Source organism: Prionailurus viverrinus, chromosome F1 (genome assembly GCF_022837055.1).
Source record: "Prionailurus viverrinus isolate Anna chromosome F1, UM_Priviv_1.0, whole genome shotgun sequence".
In the NCBI taxonomy this organism is placed as follows: Eukaryota; Metazoa; Chordata; class Mammalia; order Carnivora; family Felidae; genus Prionailurus; species Prionailurus viverrinus.
This window is the reverse complement of record NC_062577.1, coordinates 32,267,824-32,284,978: the sequence shown is the minus strand read 5'-3', so window position 1 is coordinate 32,284,978 and position 17,155 is coordinate 32,267,824. Positions and strand designations below refer to the sequence as shown.

Genomic DNA, 17,155 nt, shown 5'->3' with positions numbered 1-17,155 from the left:
AAATATGAATTATGTGACACCACGGGTCTGTTTCAAGAATCAATTGAGATGCTGTATGTCAGTGACTCTCAATCTTTAGACTCATTGGGGAGGGGGCCCATGAAATTGAATTTCTAACAAGCACTCAGGTGCGGCTGCTGCTGCTGGCCCCCTGCGCTGACATAGATGCTTTGAGACCTCTTGTCACATGTGAGAGAGTTACAAACCTGTGTACATTAATGTTGCTCTCTAGATCAATGGAGCTAATTGGTTAGATATTGTTTCTAGGAAGCACACAGACAAAATTTTGATTTTTGGATTCACCGTTAGGGGGCTCTTACTGGAAGTATAAAAGAGATATTCTAGGGCTCTCAAAGAGGCAGTTCATGGATTTCCAGTCCCCAGAACAATCTAACGACATCCGACTGGACTCTTAATACAGCAAGGAACACCGCCCCGCACCCGCCCAAGCTGGATACGTGCATCTTAGCTGTCCTCTGCATTTTCAGGAGTGGAATTCTCCAGAAGCAGAGCTTTGGACAGAAAAGAGTAGGGCCTGGGAGCTAGTTGTTGGGAAGGGATGTGTGAATGGCTGTGGCCAAGAGCCTCAGCAGTATTCAAGGCAGCTGAGGAAGTGGCCCTCACAAGCTTGCTGGGAACCCACACCGCTCGTCTTTCCTGAGTGAAGTTAGGAGCCGGCTGCAGACCAGGCTTCCATCACCGGGCCTCCAGACGGCTGATCCCAGGGCCCATGTCAGGGGCTGGCGCACATCAGCAGTAAGAATGGCAGCCCATTCCCATCCCACTAAGCAGAGGTGGGAGGTGAGGAAGGGACAAAGGGCACCTCTTCCCCGGAAGCCACAGACATTCTGGAAAATGAAACTGAAAGGAGGTGGGAAGTCTTTGGGTTCGCCCCCAGGGTTCTTTGAATATTAACTCACTCCTGAGTTGCCTGGTGGCAACCTCTTCTCTCAGGTCCAGCTTTCTGGAACATCGGAGTCTCTCCCCCGTGGCTGAGAGGGAACCGTGTTCCAGTGACTTCTAAAGGGCATGAGGGAGGCCGGCATGTTTCCAATTAGCCTTCTGGCTTCCACACCCCGGCAGAGTTTATTTGTCTTGGTCCTTAAGCCATTCCCCCTGCCCTTATTCCAGCTGCAGGGCGCTTTCAGGCTTGGCTTTGGGTTTCTCTCAGCCCGAGGGGGAGCCCCTGGAAGACAATGAAGCAGCTGCTCTCTCTTGTCTAGACCTGCACTTCACTCTCTCTTTCTCTTTCTCTCTCTGTGTTTTGTGGTCTGCCTCGCCTTTTTTTTATTAAGGAACTCAGAAGCGTAGAAGTGGCCCATATGAAGGTCAGTTTCCGAGACCCTTTATCACCATCTCCGCACTGCCAGGCCTCTGCCTCTGAGCAGCCCCATCTGTGGTTTCTGCCGTTCCTGGTCTGCCCCGCCTCCCTTCGCCATTCTTTGGCTGACTCCCAAGCTGGGGGACCACTCTCCACTCCGTACCCTCGGCCCTTGGGCCGTTTCCTCTGAATGAGAAGATTGGCCCAAAAGCAGTTCCATACTCTTGCAGAGTCCTAGGGCTGGGATTAATTTCCAGTGTCCACTAAGACCAGATTAGTGCTTTCGGGTCAGATACATCAAAGCACACCAACTGGCTGCGGGGAGATCTTTTTCTGAAAGGTTTTCAGGGCACTAGATAACTGGTTCCAGCACACTAGGGGCACCCGAGGATGGCCTGTCTTCAATACCACCTGTGGACACCCTCTATGTTTCTTTCTTTCAAGACCGGCAAATTCCATTTTTCCGACTGAATAGACCACATATTATTTCAGACACTGAGCAGAATTCACGGCCATGGGTGTGCGTGTTTGAGAGATGGGTCAAGGCCTACTATTATTTAATTTGTTTAGCTTTTTGAGGTATAATTGACAAATAACATGGTAAGACATGTAAACGTATATGTCATGACGATCTGATATGTGTACATTAAGTCTGACTTTCTTTTTTAAAAAAATATTTTTTTCAACGTTTTTTATTTATTTTTGGGACAGAGAGAGACAGAGCATGAACGGGGGAGGGGCAGAGAGAGAGGGAGACACAGAATCGGAAACAGGCTCCAGGCTCTGAGCCATTAGCCCAGAGCCCAACGCGGGGCTCGAACTCACGGACCGGGAGATCGTGACCTGGCTGAAGTCGGACGCTTAACCGACTGCGCCACCCAGGCGCCCCTAAGTCTGACTTTCTTATGTTTATTCAGAGAAGCAACTAGCACTGCGGTCAAGACTCGGAGACACGTAAGACTCTATTTCTTGACATCTTGGACAGGTAGATCCAAGGAACCCTTCCTATCAATGGCATTTGGGCAAAGCGGTCATTCCTTCCTCCCTTCTTTCACCCATGCATTCTGCAAACATTCCCTGAAGAAGACTGAGGATTTAAGATTAGATACAGCCCTTGCCTTCAGGGAGCTTCTAGTCTAGTGCAAGCTCCCTGGCCATGTGTATAGAAAGAGTATAGTAGAGTATGAAAGTGCTACACTGTCCCTTATTGACATTTGCAGGTTTTCTTTTTTTTTTAAATTTTTTTTTCAACGTTTATTTATTTTTGGGACAGAGAGAGACAGAGCATGAACGGGGGAGGGGCAGAGAGAGAGGGAGACACAGAATCGGAAACAGGCTCCAGGCTCTGAGCCATCAGCCCAGAGCCCGACGCGGGGCTCGAACTCCCGGACCGCGAGATCGTGACCTGGCTGAAGTCAGACGCTTAACCGACTGCGCCACCCAGGCGCCCCGTCATTTGCAGGTTTTCTAAACGGTGGAAGAAGAGGGGAATTGCACATGTATACACACACGTGCGATTTGCATGAATACTAGGTCTTTATAGTCATTCAAACCCAACCAGCTGTCAACGTCCAAGTCAACGTCAGTGAATAACTGGATGTGATATTCATGGAAAGACAGGCAATTTGATATTTCACTGTGTGAATAACAAAGGTAAGTCGGGCTCTAGGGATGGAACACTGCCTGTATGATAAACTGGGACTTGTAGCAAGGCCTGGTTCTTTCCACCAGCTGAATTTCCTTCTCTTTCTATAAGGCCACCCACCCAGTCATACATCAGAGTCAAAGAATCATTGAAATTTAGACTTGCAAGAGAGGTTGGCAGGAAAGAATGGTTGAGAGTGAATGTTCTATTGAACTGGACTATGTCTGCAGCCAAGCAAAGGGCTTAGACTCAAAGAATAAATGCCATTCACTGCACTCTTCTGGACAATGGAGTCTGGTTGGTCGGATATGTCCCCTTAGCTTTCAGTCTCAACCCTCAGTTCCCCTCAAGCCTTTGAATGTAAAGAATCTTAAGAGTCTAGAAGATACAGCCTATTTCTCAGCCTCTGGGGTATTTTCTGCCACTTTTTTTTTTTTTTGAGTTTTATAATAACGTGGTTTTGTAACATGTAGAATCTCCAGGAAGAAGACCAAGATGGGTCAGGGCAAGGAGACGGCCAAGCCTTTGGACTGCCCATCTGAAAAGGGAGGGCCACTCAGCTTTACTGGGAACATCACATGCCAAAGTGAGCCTTGCTTACCTCTGAAATGTTGATCCGGCCCTCCTGGAAGGAGCAGGTGGTGGGGTCATGAGTGCAGAGGTTCCGGTACTTGCACCAATGACAGCGGAAGGCGCTGTTGACACAAGACAGGCACCTGCAAGGATGGAGAAAGTAAGGGGCAAAGAGAAGGGATCAGACAGGGAAGGTAAGGGTTCCAGGTAGCCCATGGGTCATGATGGAAGGCTGTTCTCCTAGTCTGTCTCTCAGGAGGGTTGATTTGTGGGGGCATCCTCCAGCACTGAGAACTGTGCATTCTCCCTTGAAGACGTTCATAGGAGCAGAAAATTGGAAGGAAAAAAGGAATCCAAAGTGGAAATAACGTAACTTATGAAGCAATGATGTGCTAGAACTGGCCTGCATTAGCTCATGACAGCTGGTTATTTACATTTTCAGGAATTTTGCAAGTGGGTTGGCATCATGTTAGTAGCTTGAAACCAGCCATGGGCAGAGTATTTACACCGTAGACATTGGAAAATGCTACATACCGGGTCCCCCCCCGCCCCCCGATTGCTAGCAGTGAAACATTTATCAGCCTACCACCACTTACAAGAGAACAGCTTATAATACAGAAAAGCACCGGGATAGAAACTGGGCAGATAGGATTCCAGTGTTGCCACTGCCACTGGGGTCACCTTGAGTAAGTCACTTCACTTTATGCACTGGAATTTCTTCATCCATCTGTCATAAAACTTTCCTGTCTGCTCCACAGGGCTGTTTAGCATCAAACAAGATAATGTGTAGGAAATGGTTTTGAAAGGTACAATGTTAAATGTGAGTGTTATTTTCAAATGCGTAAATTACCTGTGCTTTTAAGCTCTTAAGTCACTTTCGAGTGTTAACAACTAGTTCAGTCACCTGTGTTTCTGGGCTTTGGGGGAGTTGACGATATTAAGTGGTAATTTTGTACCGCTCTCCAAGTAGCCAGGCATAGGTGTGTGGCCATATGTGTGTGGCTCATCAATTTCTTGCCAGGGTGAGCGCTTCTTTCGTCTGGTTTCACCTGAGGCTGTGTGTATTATGCTGGCTGTGTGTGACCCGCCCATTACAAAGGAGTCGGGTTTTGTAGGGGGAGGGGTTGGTCTTCCTGCTCCTTGTCAGCTCCCCTGGTCTAGCCTTCCACAACTAGACCAACCTGGAAGGGACACCGCTGGGTCTGCAATCTGGCGCCACCTGGTGGGTGCTCTCTTTAGATTTGGGCCGATGGGTGTCCGTCCAGGGGGTGACTGGCTAATATGCCACCCTATTGTGGGTGCATTAGCCCAATGACACCTCATCTTCTCTGTGCCGATCAGTTTTATCCCCTTCTGGAAATGCCCAAAGTTATTTTGTTTCTGAGCTTAGGCCAGATTGGCCGGTTCTTGCTAACGTGCTATGCTTCAGCAAGTAAATAATGAAAATGGACAGAGTATGATGAGAGGGGTTGCCGGCTCGTCTACTTGTGATTTTGTGATCCTTGCTGTAGCCCTTATCCCCTGGGGGCCTTAGTTTATCATATTAAAAGCAGAGGGTTGAACTTGATTCTGTGACTTTTTGCTACGAATGCCGGGAGCAGAGAAGGGTAAGACACATAGTGTTTGGGGTAAAATGGAATCTTTGCTGTCCAGGAGATCTGCTTTTTTCTTTTTCTTTTCTTTTCTTTTCTTTTCTTCTTCTTTTTTTTTTTTTTTTTGGCTAAAACTTGCTGCCTATGACTGCATTTCTGTTGCCATAGCAATGCAAAGTGGTGACATCACAGCAAACAGCCATGGAAATGAGGGTGCTTCTCACAAACAATGAATTCCATCACCGCAGTGTTGGAGTTTGAGAAGGCGGTTGGGAGTTTCTTTCTCCAAGATGCTTGCATTTCCCCTCCAAACTGGGTTAACTGGGATTGGGACGCAGTGGTCAGTGGGCGAGTGTACTTCAGCTTCAATACTTACTGCCCTGCGCAACCCCCCCCCCCCCCCCCCCCCCCGCCCAGGCCATTTTTACCACTTGTCCTGTCGATCTCGGCACAGCTATTGATTGACTTGTCCCAATGGGGCTCAGCTGCGTCTCCTTCCTTAACTACTGCAGGGACCCTAAAACTCCAAGTAGATGATTCTCATCATCAAAATCAAGATCAGAGGAGGGGAGAGACTAAGGAGGACTGGCTCATTTGTCCATGTTAATGGCTAATGATCCCTTTTGGGCTTAGCCGCAAACAGGCCCTCTTCCCATGTGGACTGCTGAACTCCTCATGTCCACTGCCGGGACCCCACAGACTTGACACCTTGGAGTTACATAGACCTCAGGTTGTTCCTGTTCTGGGGAATGGAAAAGAGGGTCCATGGAATATTCCCAATTATTGCTCTGCTTGGTATGGAATTGTTGCTTGATCTCTCTCTTTGTGGAATGGCCATGGTCACTGGTCCAGTGGCCTTTACGTGGCCTTATTATAGAGACCTGTTTCCCTCTTTTTAAATTAAGTAGCATACAAGTTCCCAGTTCGTATGGAAGGAGCCTCAGTTTTTCTTCCAGAGAAGATTGTTAGAAGCTAACTATGGGTCTTTCTTCCTGCACAGCTGCAGTATCTCATACCTTGTGGGCACCCACTGCTGGAGATAGCTGGTGAGGTCAGCTGGGCTCTGTCAAGCCCTTCTGGAGGCTGCTCGTTTGGTCTGGCTACCCTCTCCTCTTTAAAAAGTTGAAGGCTAGGGGTGCCTGGGTGGCTCAGTTGGTTAAGCGTCTGACTTTGGCTCAGGTCATGATCTCACAGTCCATGAGTTCGAGCCCCGCGTCAGGCTTCTGTGCCGACAGCTCAGGGCCTGGAGCCTGCTTCAGAGTCTGTGTCCCCCTCTTTCTCTCTGCACCTCCCCCACTCGCACTCGATCTCTCTCTCAAAAAATAAGTAAACATGAAAACAATTTAAAAATTTGAAGGCTGGATTTGGACCACAGTGGAGTTAAAGTCTCCTCTCCCCTCCCAGCCTGGGGTCATTACATCACATGCTTCTCTAGGGGTAGCTGTGTGCGTAGCTGCCTCTTAATGAGTCCCTCTCGACTTGGTCGTGGAGGATGTGTCTAAACTCCATTCACTGTCCGTCTCCGCGCTCAAAGCTACCACCCGCTGGTCTGAAATAGAGAAATTTTCTTACGATCCTTGGGCCACGACCACTGCCTTCCCTTCACACTTTGTTCTTACTGTCCTGGCTTGAGAACTGGGGGAAGGGTGGTTGGGGAGCCAGGCAAGGGGGTCTGCATGAGATCAGAGGCCGTGGAGAGTGAATGCCATTCCATTGACTCTCACGGAATGAGGCAGACAGAACTGAGGGCCTGGGGGGAGACTGGGAGGTGAATACAACCTGGTTCGAGCTTGGAGAAACGCCACACCCACAGCCAGGCCCAGAGTAAGACTCCCTCCCGGGAAGTACTTACAGTTGGTGGGCGCTGCAGTTGTAGAACTTGAACTCAGTGCTGACAAACATCTTCCCTGTCTCCTTGGATCTCAGCTGCAGCTCTAGCCCAAACCAGTCTGGGGGGGGGGGGGCGGGGAGAAAGGAGAGAGTAGCAATCTGGGGACCCAGTGGAGAATCTGGGTATAATCCATTAAGCCACTAAAGGGCTCTCTTGGGGCACGACGCTGCCTGAGTTGTCTTTGGTCCCGAAAGAGTCCCTTTGGTCCTGCTGAGACACCCATCACGGAGGCCTAGACTGCCCCACACCCCCTCTTAGGGAAAACAGAACGAATCCGATCCCACAGAACCTCTTGCCTTTGCTGAGGCATGTTCAGTTACTGAAAGCCTTTCAGAAATATTAGGCCAGAGCCCCTCAAGCCCCCAGTGCCATGGGGAGAACCCCGCTGAAAAATCACTGGCTGCAGCCCTCGGAGGGAAGTCTGGAAACACTCTCGGCACACTGTGCAGACTTAGCCCAAATGGGAGCAGGGGATTTCCTTCTTCCGGAATTTCACTTCGGGGCATGACAAGCAGCTTTCAAACTCAAACGAGTTATATCATAAGCCCGTATTAGGGTCTGCAATATGAAGACGTGGTCAGGCAACTTTTGTGCTGGTACTCACCACCCCCCATCCCCTGTGCCCTGTACTCTTGGCCGTTCTGGTAAGGGCAGTCCCTGGCACGTGACTCTCATGGCACACGCTTCTTACCTTGATCCAGAGGGATGACAGGGACATCCTTGGGCCCCGGTGAGATGCAGATGACCTGGCTCCCAGACACCTGTCCGTCCACCTCTGTCAGGTTCCCAAAGGCACAGGAGATGCCCGCAGACAGGTCTGGAGCATCACTCACAACCAGGCTGAGCTGTGGGAGGAGCAAAGAGGCCCAGGATCAAAGAGATGATGCCGCAGGAAGAGACCCAGGGGCTCAGGAGACCTGGCCCTGCCGTGGCCGGGTGCTCACTAATCTCCCCAGACCTCATCTGTTAAGGCAAAACACTGGTCCAGGTGATCTTCCGGCTTTGACACGGAACAGTTACAGCAGCCCTGACAGCAGTCAATGGTCTTTATTAACATCATCATTAGTTTATTTTTCAATCTTGCCCCGCATCAGAAAGGACTGAGTGAGGGGCACTGGAGGGAAAGTTGCCGCAGCCCATCTCGGACCCTCATCATTCTGACATGAAACCGTGAAACTGGAAAGCAGGTCATGAGCTGAGCCCTTTACAAACAAGTCTTAACGCTGGCTTACCAATCTGGAGGTTTACCACGTTGGGGGAAGACAACCTAGCTGTTATTCAGGGGCTGCTTATCAGGTCGGTGGGTGTCCTAGGAGCTTCTGCTTCTCTGTACCCCCCTACCCTGGGTGCTCTGCTCACGGACAGCACCCCTCGAGTAGGGCAGTGGCTCCACAGGGGGTCAGAGAAAGCAAGGGACTCGCACCCCTCGAGTAGGGCAGTGGCTCCACAGGGGGTCAGAGAAAGCAAGGGACTCGGACACCAGCCTCTCGGAGGACGTCTGCTGCTGTCTACGGGTTCCAACGATCTAGGCCAGCACCTCCCAGCCTTGGCAAGTTTGAGTGCCCTCCTCGGAAGGGTGACAATTCCTCAGACTGCCAGAAATGAGTTTGTTCTCAATGACCACAATAGAACATCTAAGCGGTATTTGAAACAACAGGTGAAGGATCTGAAGACCGGCTTCCTCTAGCAACAGGGAGTGACCACAAGGGTTCACGGGGACAATACCCCCACCACCCCCGCGGTGGCCTCCAAGTTGGGAGCCACTGGGTAGGTCTCCCTTTGTCTTCCTACCAACACCTGGCTGCATTTATTTGCAGTGGTTTCTTAGCACAATGAGTGTCACCTAGCCTCTCCAGGCATTTGTTTGCTGCTGAATCTCTGCCCCAGTTTCGTTTCCATGGGGCCAGAGACTTAGGTACAAACTCCCCTATTTGTTCCCTCAGCTCCATGGGAGCCAAAACCTCCTGGTGGGGATGAATGAACAGAAATCTTGGAAGGTTCATTAACTAATTAACATCCGTAAACGCTCATAAAACCTTCAGAAGGAAATGATCGTGCAGGGCCTGAGGACATGAAATATTTTGGGTTGTACCTCGACAGGTGGTTAAAGGCTATTTTATTCTCTTTAATATTCTCTTTAAGTGCATACTGGCTGTGAATTAAGTCTCAGTCTCTTTGTCTCTGTCTCTCCTCTCTCTCTCTCTCTCTCTCTCACACACACACACACACACACACAACTCTAAGGTCTCTGTAAAAAAACATGGTAGGTGGAGGAATGTAAATACAGCCTACAGTGAAGAAAAATGCGTTATTTCGTATTGGGTTGCACCATATCATAGCTATTACTAAATGCAACATCTAGATTTACAAAACAGATCAATGGGTGATGAGTTTGCAGGGAGTGAGGAGAGGGGCTGTGCCCTTTACATTAAGAGTTATCATAGGGTTTCTCCAAACACAAAGTTTCCTTGGAGCCTTTAAAGTGTGCTCCAGTCACAGACACACGTGCAAGTGTTAAAGGAACACACGCACACACGGAAGGGCGCTCTGTGCCTGTCCCTTCCACGAGCTCCCTAGGTAGGATGAGTTACTTACCAGGCGGCTGTGTTCAGACACTGAGATGCTGCTGGGATGCACCTCGAGGCTCATGCACTGGCTGATGCTGGCGGCAAATCGATTAGGTTCCCAGGCCCGCTGGCACTTGTCCCTGCGGGAGCACCTGCCGTACACACAGATTCACAAGAGGTCAGGCCACGGAGACCCATCTGTTTGGCTCCACTGTCCCCTGGGGGGGTTGTAAGAGGGGTTTGCTGCTCTGAGGCTTGTGGCTTGTCTTCTCATTATGCTTTTCACTTACCCCAGAGGGCTTGGGTGACTCCCAGATGGTCCTGATGGCAGTTAAACACAGACTAAGAGGAAGTGGGATTAACTCTCGATACAGGAGGTACAATTTTGGCATAAAGAATAGCTCCTGACAGATAGTATCTTTATAAGATGTTCGGTGAGCAACGGTGGAACATTTGGGGAATGTGAGAATTAGCGCACAAGAGGCTGAGGATATGAGCTTTGGAGCCAGTTTGCCTGAATTCTACCCCCTCCCCCCCCTCCCACCCATCAACTGCATACTAGCTGTGTCCCTTTGGGCAAGTTACTTAGTCTCTCCGAGCCTCAGTTTCCTCAAGTATAAAATGGTGAGGATAGTGACATTACCCTACCTCATAGGGCTAGTGTAAGGATTAAATCAGTTAGTACTTAGAAAATGGGTTTCAGGCCCTTATGATAATAATAATGATGATGACTCTTCGTGTTATACTACTCCAAAAAAATGGAAAAATCTGGACAAGTCTTAGCTGTATCAGGCAGTGCACATGTGATCTTGGGACTGGATTAATGGCTCTCTGAAGGCAGGGACCATGTTTTATTCATTGAGGTATTCTACCTGTCACATGGTATATTTTAAATAAATATTTGCGGTGTGCAATAATGCCTGGAGACAGAGAGACAGGCCAGGAGTCTCAGCCAGGGCTGCCTCTGTCAGAAAGCCGTGTGGCCATTTCTCCCGACAGCTTCATCCCTGGCTGGAGGCTCTCTGCCCAGTGTGGCAGGTGGGCATGGTGACGCCTGCACGCAGGAGCGTCGGGCTGTCACCGGTGTCACATGGGAACAATGGGAACACGCTGTAGGGCCCGGTGCTTCTCCAACCGAGTAGCCACCGAGATACAAGATGCCACAATCCCACAATCCGGCAGTGATTCCCACCAAACTCCCCGCCCCCGCCCAAGCCCCTCCCCTCTTCCTTTCCAGGCACATAATGGATCTAAATATGAATGCTGTCAAAGAAAAGAATTATTGAGGTTTAAGTGAATCCTTAAGATAGCTCTAAAGTGAGCTCTTGACTGGAGCCTTTATCTCATTGACTCACTGAAATGGCTCTTTTTTATCATACTATTTATGGCAACAGCCCTAACAGAGATAAATAGCCTTGGAGACAATAACAGAGTTGCAAGAGCAAGGCATACAGAAGAGACTGGAAGGTTTCAAATCCCCCCAGACCCAGAGCCTCTTCAGCAATCTCCCTCGGCCTCTGCCTCCGTTAAAGTCCAGCGGGTGGGCCTGGGAACTAGAATGGGCCCATCGTCTGCTTCCCTGTTACCTAGGCCGGCCGCCAGTGGCAGGTGGGAGGGCACTGCGAGGGCGTGGGTGACCGTGAGAAAGATCTAAGGGGAGAAAGCTCTGGAAAGAAACAGGAAGAAGCTTGTTCCCGAGTGCTCCTGGGAGGCAGAGGTGCCGGAAGAAGAGTTGTGCCCATGGGGGGAGGGACTGATTGTCTGCCACAGGTAGAGGACAGAGGAAATCACAGGCAATCCTGATGTGGCTCAGCCCTTCTAGAAGCCACAGCCTACCCAGACAGGAGCATGACAGGGGTGGTGTGGGGCCACCGGGAGACTCAGGCACTGTGGTAGATCCGTGGCCTCCGGCACAGGCTGGGGAGCACGGTTGTCCGTGCTGTTGAATAAATGATGATCCCCCATCTGTAAGGGGTGTGTTCCGTGTGACAAGTGCATCGGCACAGAAGCGGGGAGGGCCAGGCAGGGGGCAGGGTGCGGATGGTGTGGCTGCACGCCCACAGCACAGGGAGAGGACAGGTAGTCTAGGACACTTCCACAGAGCGGGGGCAGCTGGCAGGTTCTCCGGAGGAATCAACCCTGCTGGTGGGAGATTCAGCTGGCTGGCCACTCGGCCTCACGGAGGGAAAACAGTTTTAGCCGCCTTTGCCACTCCTGGGGCGTCGGAATCTGTACCACTTGTCTGACCTGAATGGTGACTCCCTCACTGCCTGGGTTCTGGTGAGAGCATCGTGTGAGTGTGTGCGCGCGTGTGTGTGTGCGCGTGCGCGCGAAACTTCTGGAGGAGTCTCTTACCTCCAAACCCAAGCAGGGAACCCAGTATTTGTGGGCTCAAATCCAGTCCGGATTTTGCATCTGTGAGGCGCCCGCTTCCTTCCCTCCCTCCGTAGCCCTCGCAACACCTGCTGCAGAGGCTGGAAGCCAAGAGCTATTGTGCAGGACCCTGAACTCTGGCCCCCCGCCTCCGCCTCCACCCCAAACCCGGCACATTTCATGGAGATGCTTTGCTGGCTGGCACGAAGCCACAGAGCTTCCAGCTCCATTGGGGAACAGAATTCCTGGCCAGCTCCCGCCTTTGGGTTGTCACCCTATTCCCTCCCTGGGGGCTCTTGGAATTAGGAAGTTTAAGTGTGATTTTGCATTTCTATGGAGCTGGGATTCTACCGGCAGGGATGCGTCTGAATAGGGGTGTGAGGCAAGTTAGAGTGAGGTGCAGACTTCTCAAAATCTTGAATTAATGAGGCCAGAAGGGTCCTCTCAAAGGTTCAGAGCTCATGATAACTATTTTGATTCGGAGAGCCTATTCTGGGCTTCCGTACTTCCAAAACACTTATTATTTCATTGAATCCTCATGGTTTACCTTCCAGGTAGGCATTATTCCTATTCAGCGCCAGGAAAGTGGAGGCCCAGGGCGGTCAGTGCACCATGCACAGACACACAGCGGCTCGCTGGAGTCCGGGTTCCCCCACCCTAGCGCACTGCTATCTGCACGCTGACGGCAAGAGGCACCTCGTTCAGGGTGCACCGAGGAGGTTCTTGGGGGTTCTCCACCCGCCCTTGTGAGTTTTGCCCGTACCACTACCCTTCCCCGTGTTGACAAGGTGCAGCTTCAGAGAAGCCAGGAGGGCAGAACTCGGACATGAAAGCAAGGCAAAGGCACTAACACTGGGAAGGAAGGACCCCCCCCCCCCCCCCCCGCCTTGGCCTCTCTTCCTGCTCTCCAACCTCGATGAGAATTACTGGAAATTCCCCTCTCCCCGCGCACGCCACTGTCACAGCCTCATCAACCCTCCCAGGAAAGCACCTGGTGGTCTACACCCCGGGCCCTTTTTCAGAACGCTCCCCAACTTACATGTTGTGCAAAGCACACCAGCCGCAGTGAGGGTCCCCCGAGCTCAGACACTCCCCACAGGTCGTGTACTGTTCACAGGATTCCACGGGGACCCTGGTGATCTGCCAGAGGGACGAAAGAGAGCACGGTTAGATCAGGTAGGGATGACACCTACCCACACCTGCACGGTCACTGCCCTGAAAGAGGTGACGCTAAGGGATAAATTGATGGCCGTTCCGTGTTCTCATCTGTGTGCCTGGTGCGGGGTGGGCGGGGGGGGGGGCATGTGTTTCTGGGGCGGAAGACGCAAGGCTGCTTCTTGCCATCGCCAGAGGCAGCAGCAAATCGTCCTGCGTCCTTCTGCCTGCCACCAAAGTCCTGCCTGCCACCCAAGTCCGTGCGGGAAATGGGCTTGCGGTAAGTGCTGAAAACGGTTAACTCTGCTGAAAGCCTATTGAGTGCCACCAACTTGTCTCTGAAGGGCTTTCAGCTGGGCTTGGGCTGAGACATCCTGCCCGCACAGAAAAATTTATAAAGGGAGAGAAGGAGAAACTTTTCCTATCAAATAATATTCATTGCATGGCAGTCTCTTTACAGCCAACCAAACATACCACCTGGATCCAATTATCCCATTCTCTGATGTCTGCATTCAGTTTTTCTAGTAAATCTCCCATCCTTTGAAAAGTCTGGCTACATGGGAACATCCACGGAGATGAGCTGCCTGCCTGATTCCGCCTTGCTGGGGAGAGTGACAATTTACCGACCAAGCCCCTGTCCCCCCACTCCAAGGGTGTAGCCCCAGCAAACCCCTGCCAGCTTCCCCAACAGGGACTTGAGCCAGGCCTGTTTGGACCGGACACCTCCACCTGTCCAGCGTGTGTGACACTCAGGCCAGGTAAGGGGGCCAGAGGACAGAAGTCTTCCATTTGTCACTCTAGGTACCACCACTGGCTGGGGCAGCAGGGCTGCTGGGCTGCGAAAGCCACTGGCCGGGCTGGGGATGGGTTGTCCTCTGTCGGGGTACAGAGGCTCCCCCCACCCCACCGGATGCGTGACCTCAAGTACAAATGCAAGTCAGTGTCCTATCGCACGGTGCTCTGCCTCTGGCAGAGGGACAGAGGATCTGCGAAGGCACTTTCACAGCATCATCCTGAGAGGCTTGGGATACATCTAACGTGCTTATCTAGCAAATGTTTATCAGATGTCATTACAGGGAGGCTCGGGTGCCGGGTGAGAGAGAAGTGCCAGCCATCAGGGCATAGATCCTGCCCCGCAGAGCTCAAGTCCAGGGGGAGCTTGTCACTGCAAAGATGGAGCTCCTCACATGGGACGGGGGTGAACTTATAGGCGGGGTGCAGGGTACAACCTGTTTGGAGAAGGGGCCACTGGGATAAGCGGGAGTCAGGGTAGTAGTGGGCCCACGCACAGACCCAGAAGGGCAGCGCGAGAAGTGATCATCACGAGCAAAAGTAATCGTGGGTAAGTTCAGCATAACTCAAGGGTGTACCCTGGATGGGCCGGGGTGAGATGCAAGGGGGGTGCACTCGGGGGCCAGACGATGAAGGGTCTCGTGCACCAGCCCCCAGGAAGCGTCCGTTCTATGTTGGGTGTCCCTCCTTCCTACGACCTCATAACACCTAAGAGTCACATGACAAGGCTTTCCTAGAAGTGAGTGGCATAATCAGCTCTAAACATTCCTAACCTCCTTTTAGTAACAAAAATATAGAGGGGCGCCTGGGAGGCTCAGGCTATTAGGTGTCCGACTCTTGGTTTTGGCTCAGATCATGATCTTGTGGTTCGTGGGTTCGAGCCCCGCGGCTGCTTGGGATTCTCGGTCCCTCTTTCTCTGCCCCTCCCCCATCACGCTTGTGCGCTCGCTCTCCCTCAAGATAAAGAAATAAACTTAAAAAAAAAAAAAGAAATGCAGGAAGGATAGGGGCGCCTGGGTGGCGCAGTCGGTTAAGCGTCCGACTTCAGCCAGGTCACGATCTCGCGGTCCGGGAGTTCGAGCCCCGCGTCGGGCTCTGGGCTGATAGCTCAGAGCCTGGAGCCTGTTTCCGATTCTGTGTCTCCCTCTCTCTCTGCCCCTCCCCCGTTCATGCTCTGTCTCTCTCTGTCCCAAAAATAAAAAAAAAATAAACGTTGAGAAATGCAGGAAGGATAATCGTAAAGCCTTGCAATTCAGTTGAAAACACTGGTACTGTAAGTGGAGGCTGGTCTGAAATAGCTCCTGTGTACCCGACCTGAGGGTTTGCATCGACTCGATGCCCAGCATGCCCTGACGGGGTGATATAAGAGCTCAAGGGGCTAATTTGTTCATGGGCTGCAGAAATAATGTCAGGATGGAGACAGGCCACCCCACTCTGGGGACTTCCCAGCTCAGGCCTCTGCTCCAAGAGCGCGTTGTTCAACCGGGTAGAGCCTTCCCGGAAGAGTGGTTAGGCTGCGGTCTGATCTAGATGCAGCATCCAAGGTACAGCTTATGGATCTGGGATGTTTATTTAGAGGTGGCCGTGGAGGCGGTTTCCCAACGTTTGGAGGGCGGCGATGTTGCCGCAGGACGACTCATGGGTAAGAAGTTTCAGGAAAGCCCAACCTAGGAAAGTCAAGGTTGTCCAATAACGCAAAGCCCTCACTTCCGGAAGGGACTCCCGTCACTGGGATGCGCAAGCAGAGTCGAGGTGACAGGTGTCTGGAAGGCTGTGAAAGCCACTGCTGCCCTCCCTCTGAGGGAGGCCGCATTTGTCCTTCGATTCTGATGTTTGGGATTTGATTTCCCACGGTTTACCTAACTCCTCCCCGAGACTGTTAGGATTTCTGCCCTGAACGACTTGGTACAGTTAAAAGCGAATATCCAGCCATTGCCACCAGGCACTGGCATCACATTGCCTTAAGAAGCAACCCTTCCCCCCTGACTCACGGCCTGTGATTCCTACAAGGAGCACCTTTCTGGAAGGTACCTGCCAGGCACTCTCCTAGTGTGCCTCTCCTGGGCCTGAGGCTCTCAGCCCTTCAGGATATCTGTGACCCCACTGCCGGGGATGGCTTCCGCCCGCCCCCTCCAGCCCGCCCTCTGAGGCCTGAGCGCAGCAACCCAGCGCCCAGCCTCCCTTTCTTGGGTTTCGGGATCCGCGTGAGTGATGTCTGCATCTGGCTGGAAATTAAAACAACTGTCTGCATTGCATTCGGCCCGTCTGTCAAAACACAGCCCGGCTCTCAGCAGCTGGGAAAGGGGGCCCTGAATGGGAGCAGTGTCCCCAGCAACAAAGCCCACTTTCACGCCAAGTGCCACGGAGATAGTGAGAACCCTGTTCTTCTCCAAACATGAAACCAAGAGCACAACTATTTTTCCTGTTTCCTGGGCCCTCCTGGTGGGAATTTCTCTTTTTTTGTAATGCACTGAGTGGAAGAGAGAAGTGAAACAGGAAACTTATGGGGGGGGGGGGCGGTTTAAGACTCGAATGATGCCCTCCTCAAAGATGTAATAGCCATGCGCAAACCAGAAGCCAGAAATGTCACAGGGACCGGGAGGAGACCCTCAACGTGACATGTTTCTGTGGGTTCTCTGTCTTTGCTACGTTCATGTGCTTCTATATTCATTCATCAACCGATACTCACGGACCACATCCTACATACAGGCCAGCACCAGGCACTTCAGGGTAATGAAAACAACAGCCGCAGTAAAACACAGCCATCACCTTCAAGTTGCAAGCAGACTAGCAATAAAACAAGCAAACAAACAAACAAACCCCAAGAAAGTGATGTGTGTTCTAAGAGAGGCATTGCAAGAGAGCTGAGGGAATTCAGAGCAAAGAGAAAATACTTTTACGTCTTCTGGGTCCAATGCGATAGCCACTCTCTCTTGCGGCTATAAGCATCTGAAATGTGGCTAGTTCAAACCGAGATGTGCTATCAGGACACAATAAACCCTGCGTTTTGAGGATTTTTGTATGGAAAAAAAAAAAAGGAAAATATCACATTAATAATTTTTTATTGAGACGTTAAAAAAATGAAAAATTTCAAATATCGGGTTAAATAAAATCGATTATTAATGTCACTTCTTTCCCTCTTACTTTTAAAAATATAGCTACTAGGGGCGCCCGGGTGGGTCAGTCGGTTAGGCGTCCGACTTCGGCTCAGGTCATGATCTTGCAGTTCATGGGTTGGAGCCCCGC

General features: G+C 51.3%; 1 protein-coding gene across 3 annotated transcripts in view; it reads right to left on the bottom strand.

The window, feature by feature from the left end:
- The window catches only part of PLXNA2 (plexin A2), a 206,636-nt gene that overhangs the window by 60,681 nt on the left and 128,800 nt on the right, over positions 1 to 17,155 (bottom strand). For all 3 annotated transcript variants that reach the window (XM_047841079.1, XM_047841080.1, XM_047841081.1), the window contains exons 5-9: positions 13,002 to 13,102; positions 9,618 to 9,741; positions 7,714 to 7,867; positions 6,984 to 7,080; positions 3,568 to 3,682 (exon numbers count right to left, since the gene is read on the bottom strand). In XM_047841079.1, coding sequence (XP_047697035.1) covers positions 3,568 to 3,682; positions 6,984 to 7,080; positions 7,714 to 7,867; positions 9,618 to 9,741; positions 13,002 to 13,102 — 591 coding nt within the window. The remainder of the gene's footprint in view (positions 1 to 3,567; positions 3,683 to 6,983; positions 7,081 to 7,713; positions 7,868 to 9,617; positions 9,742 to 13,001; positions 13,103 to 17,155) is intronic.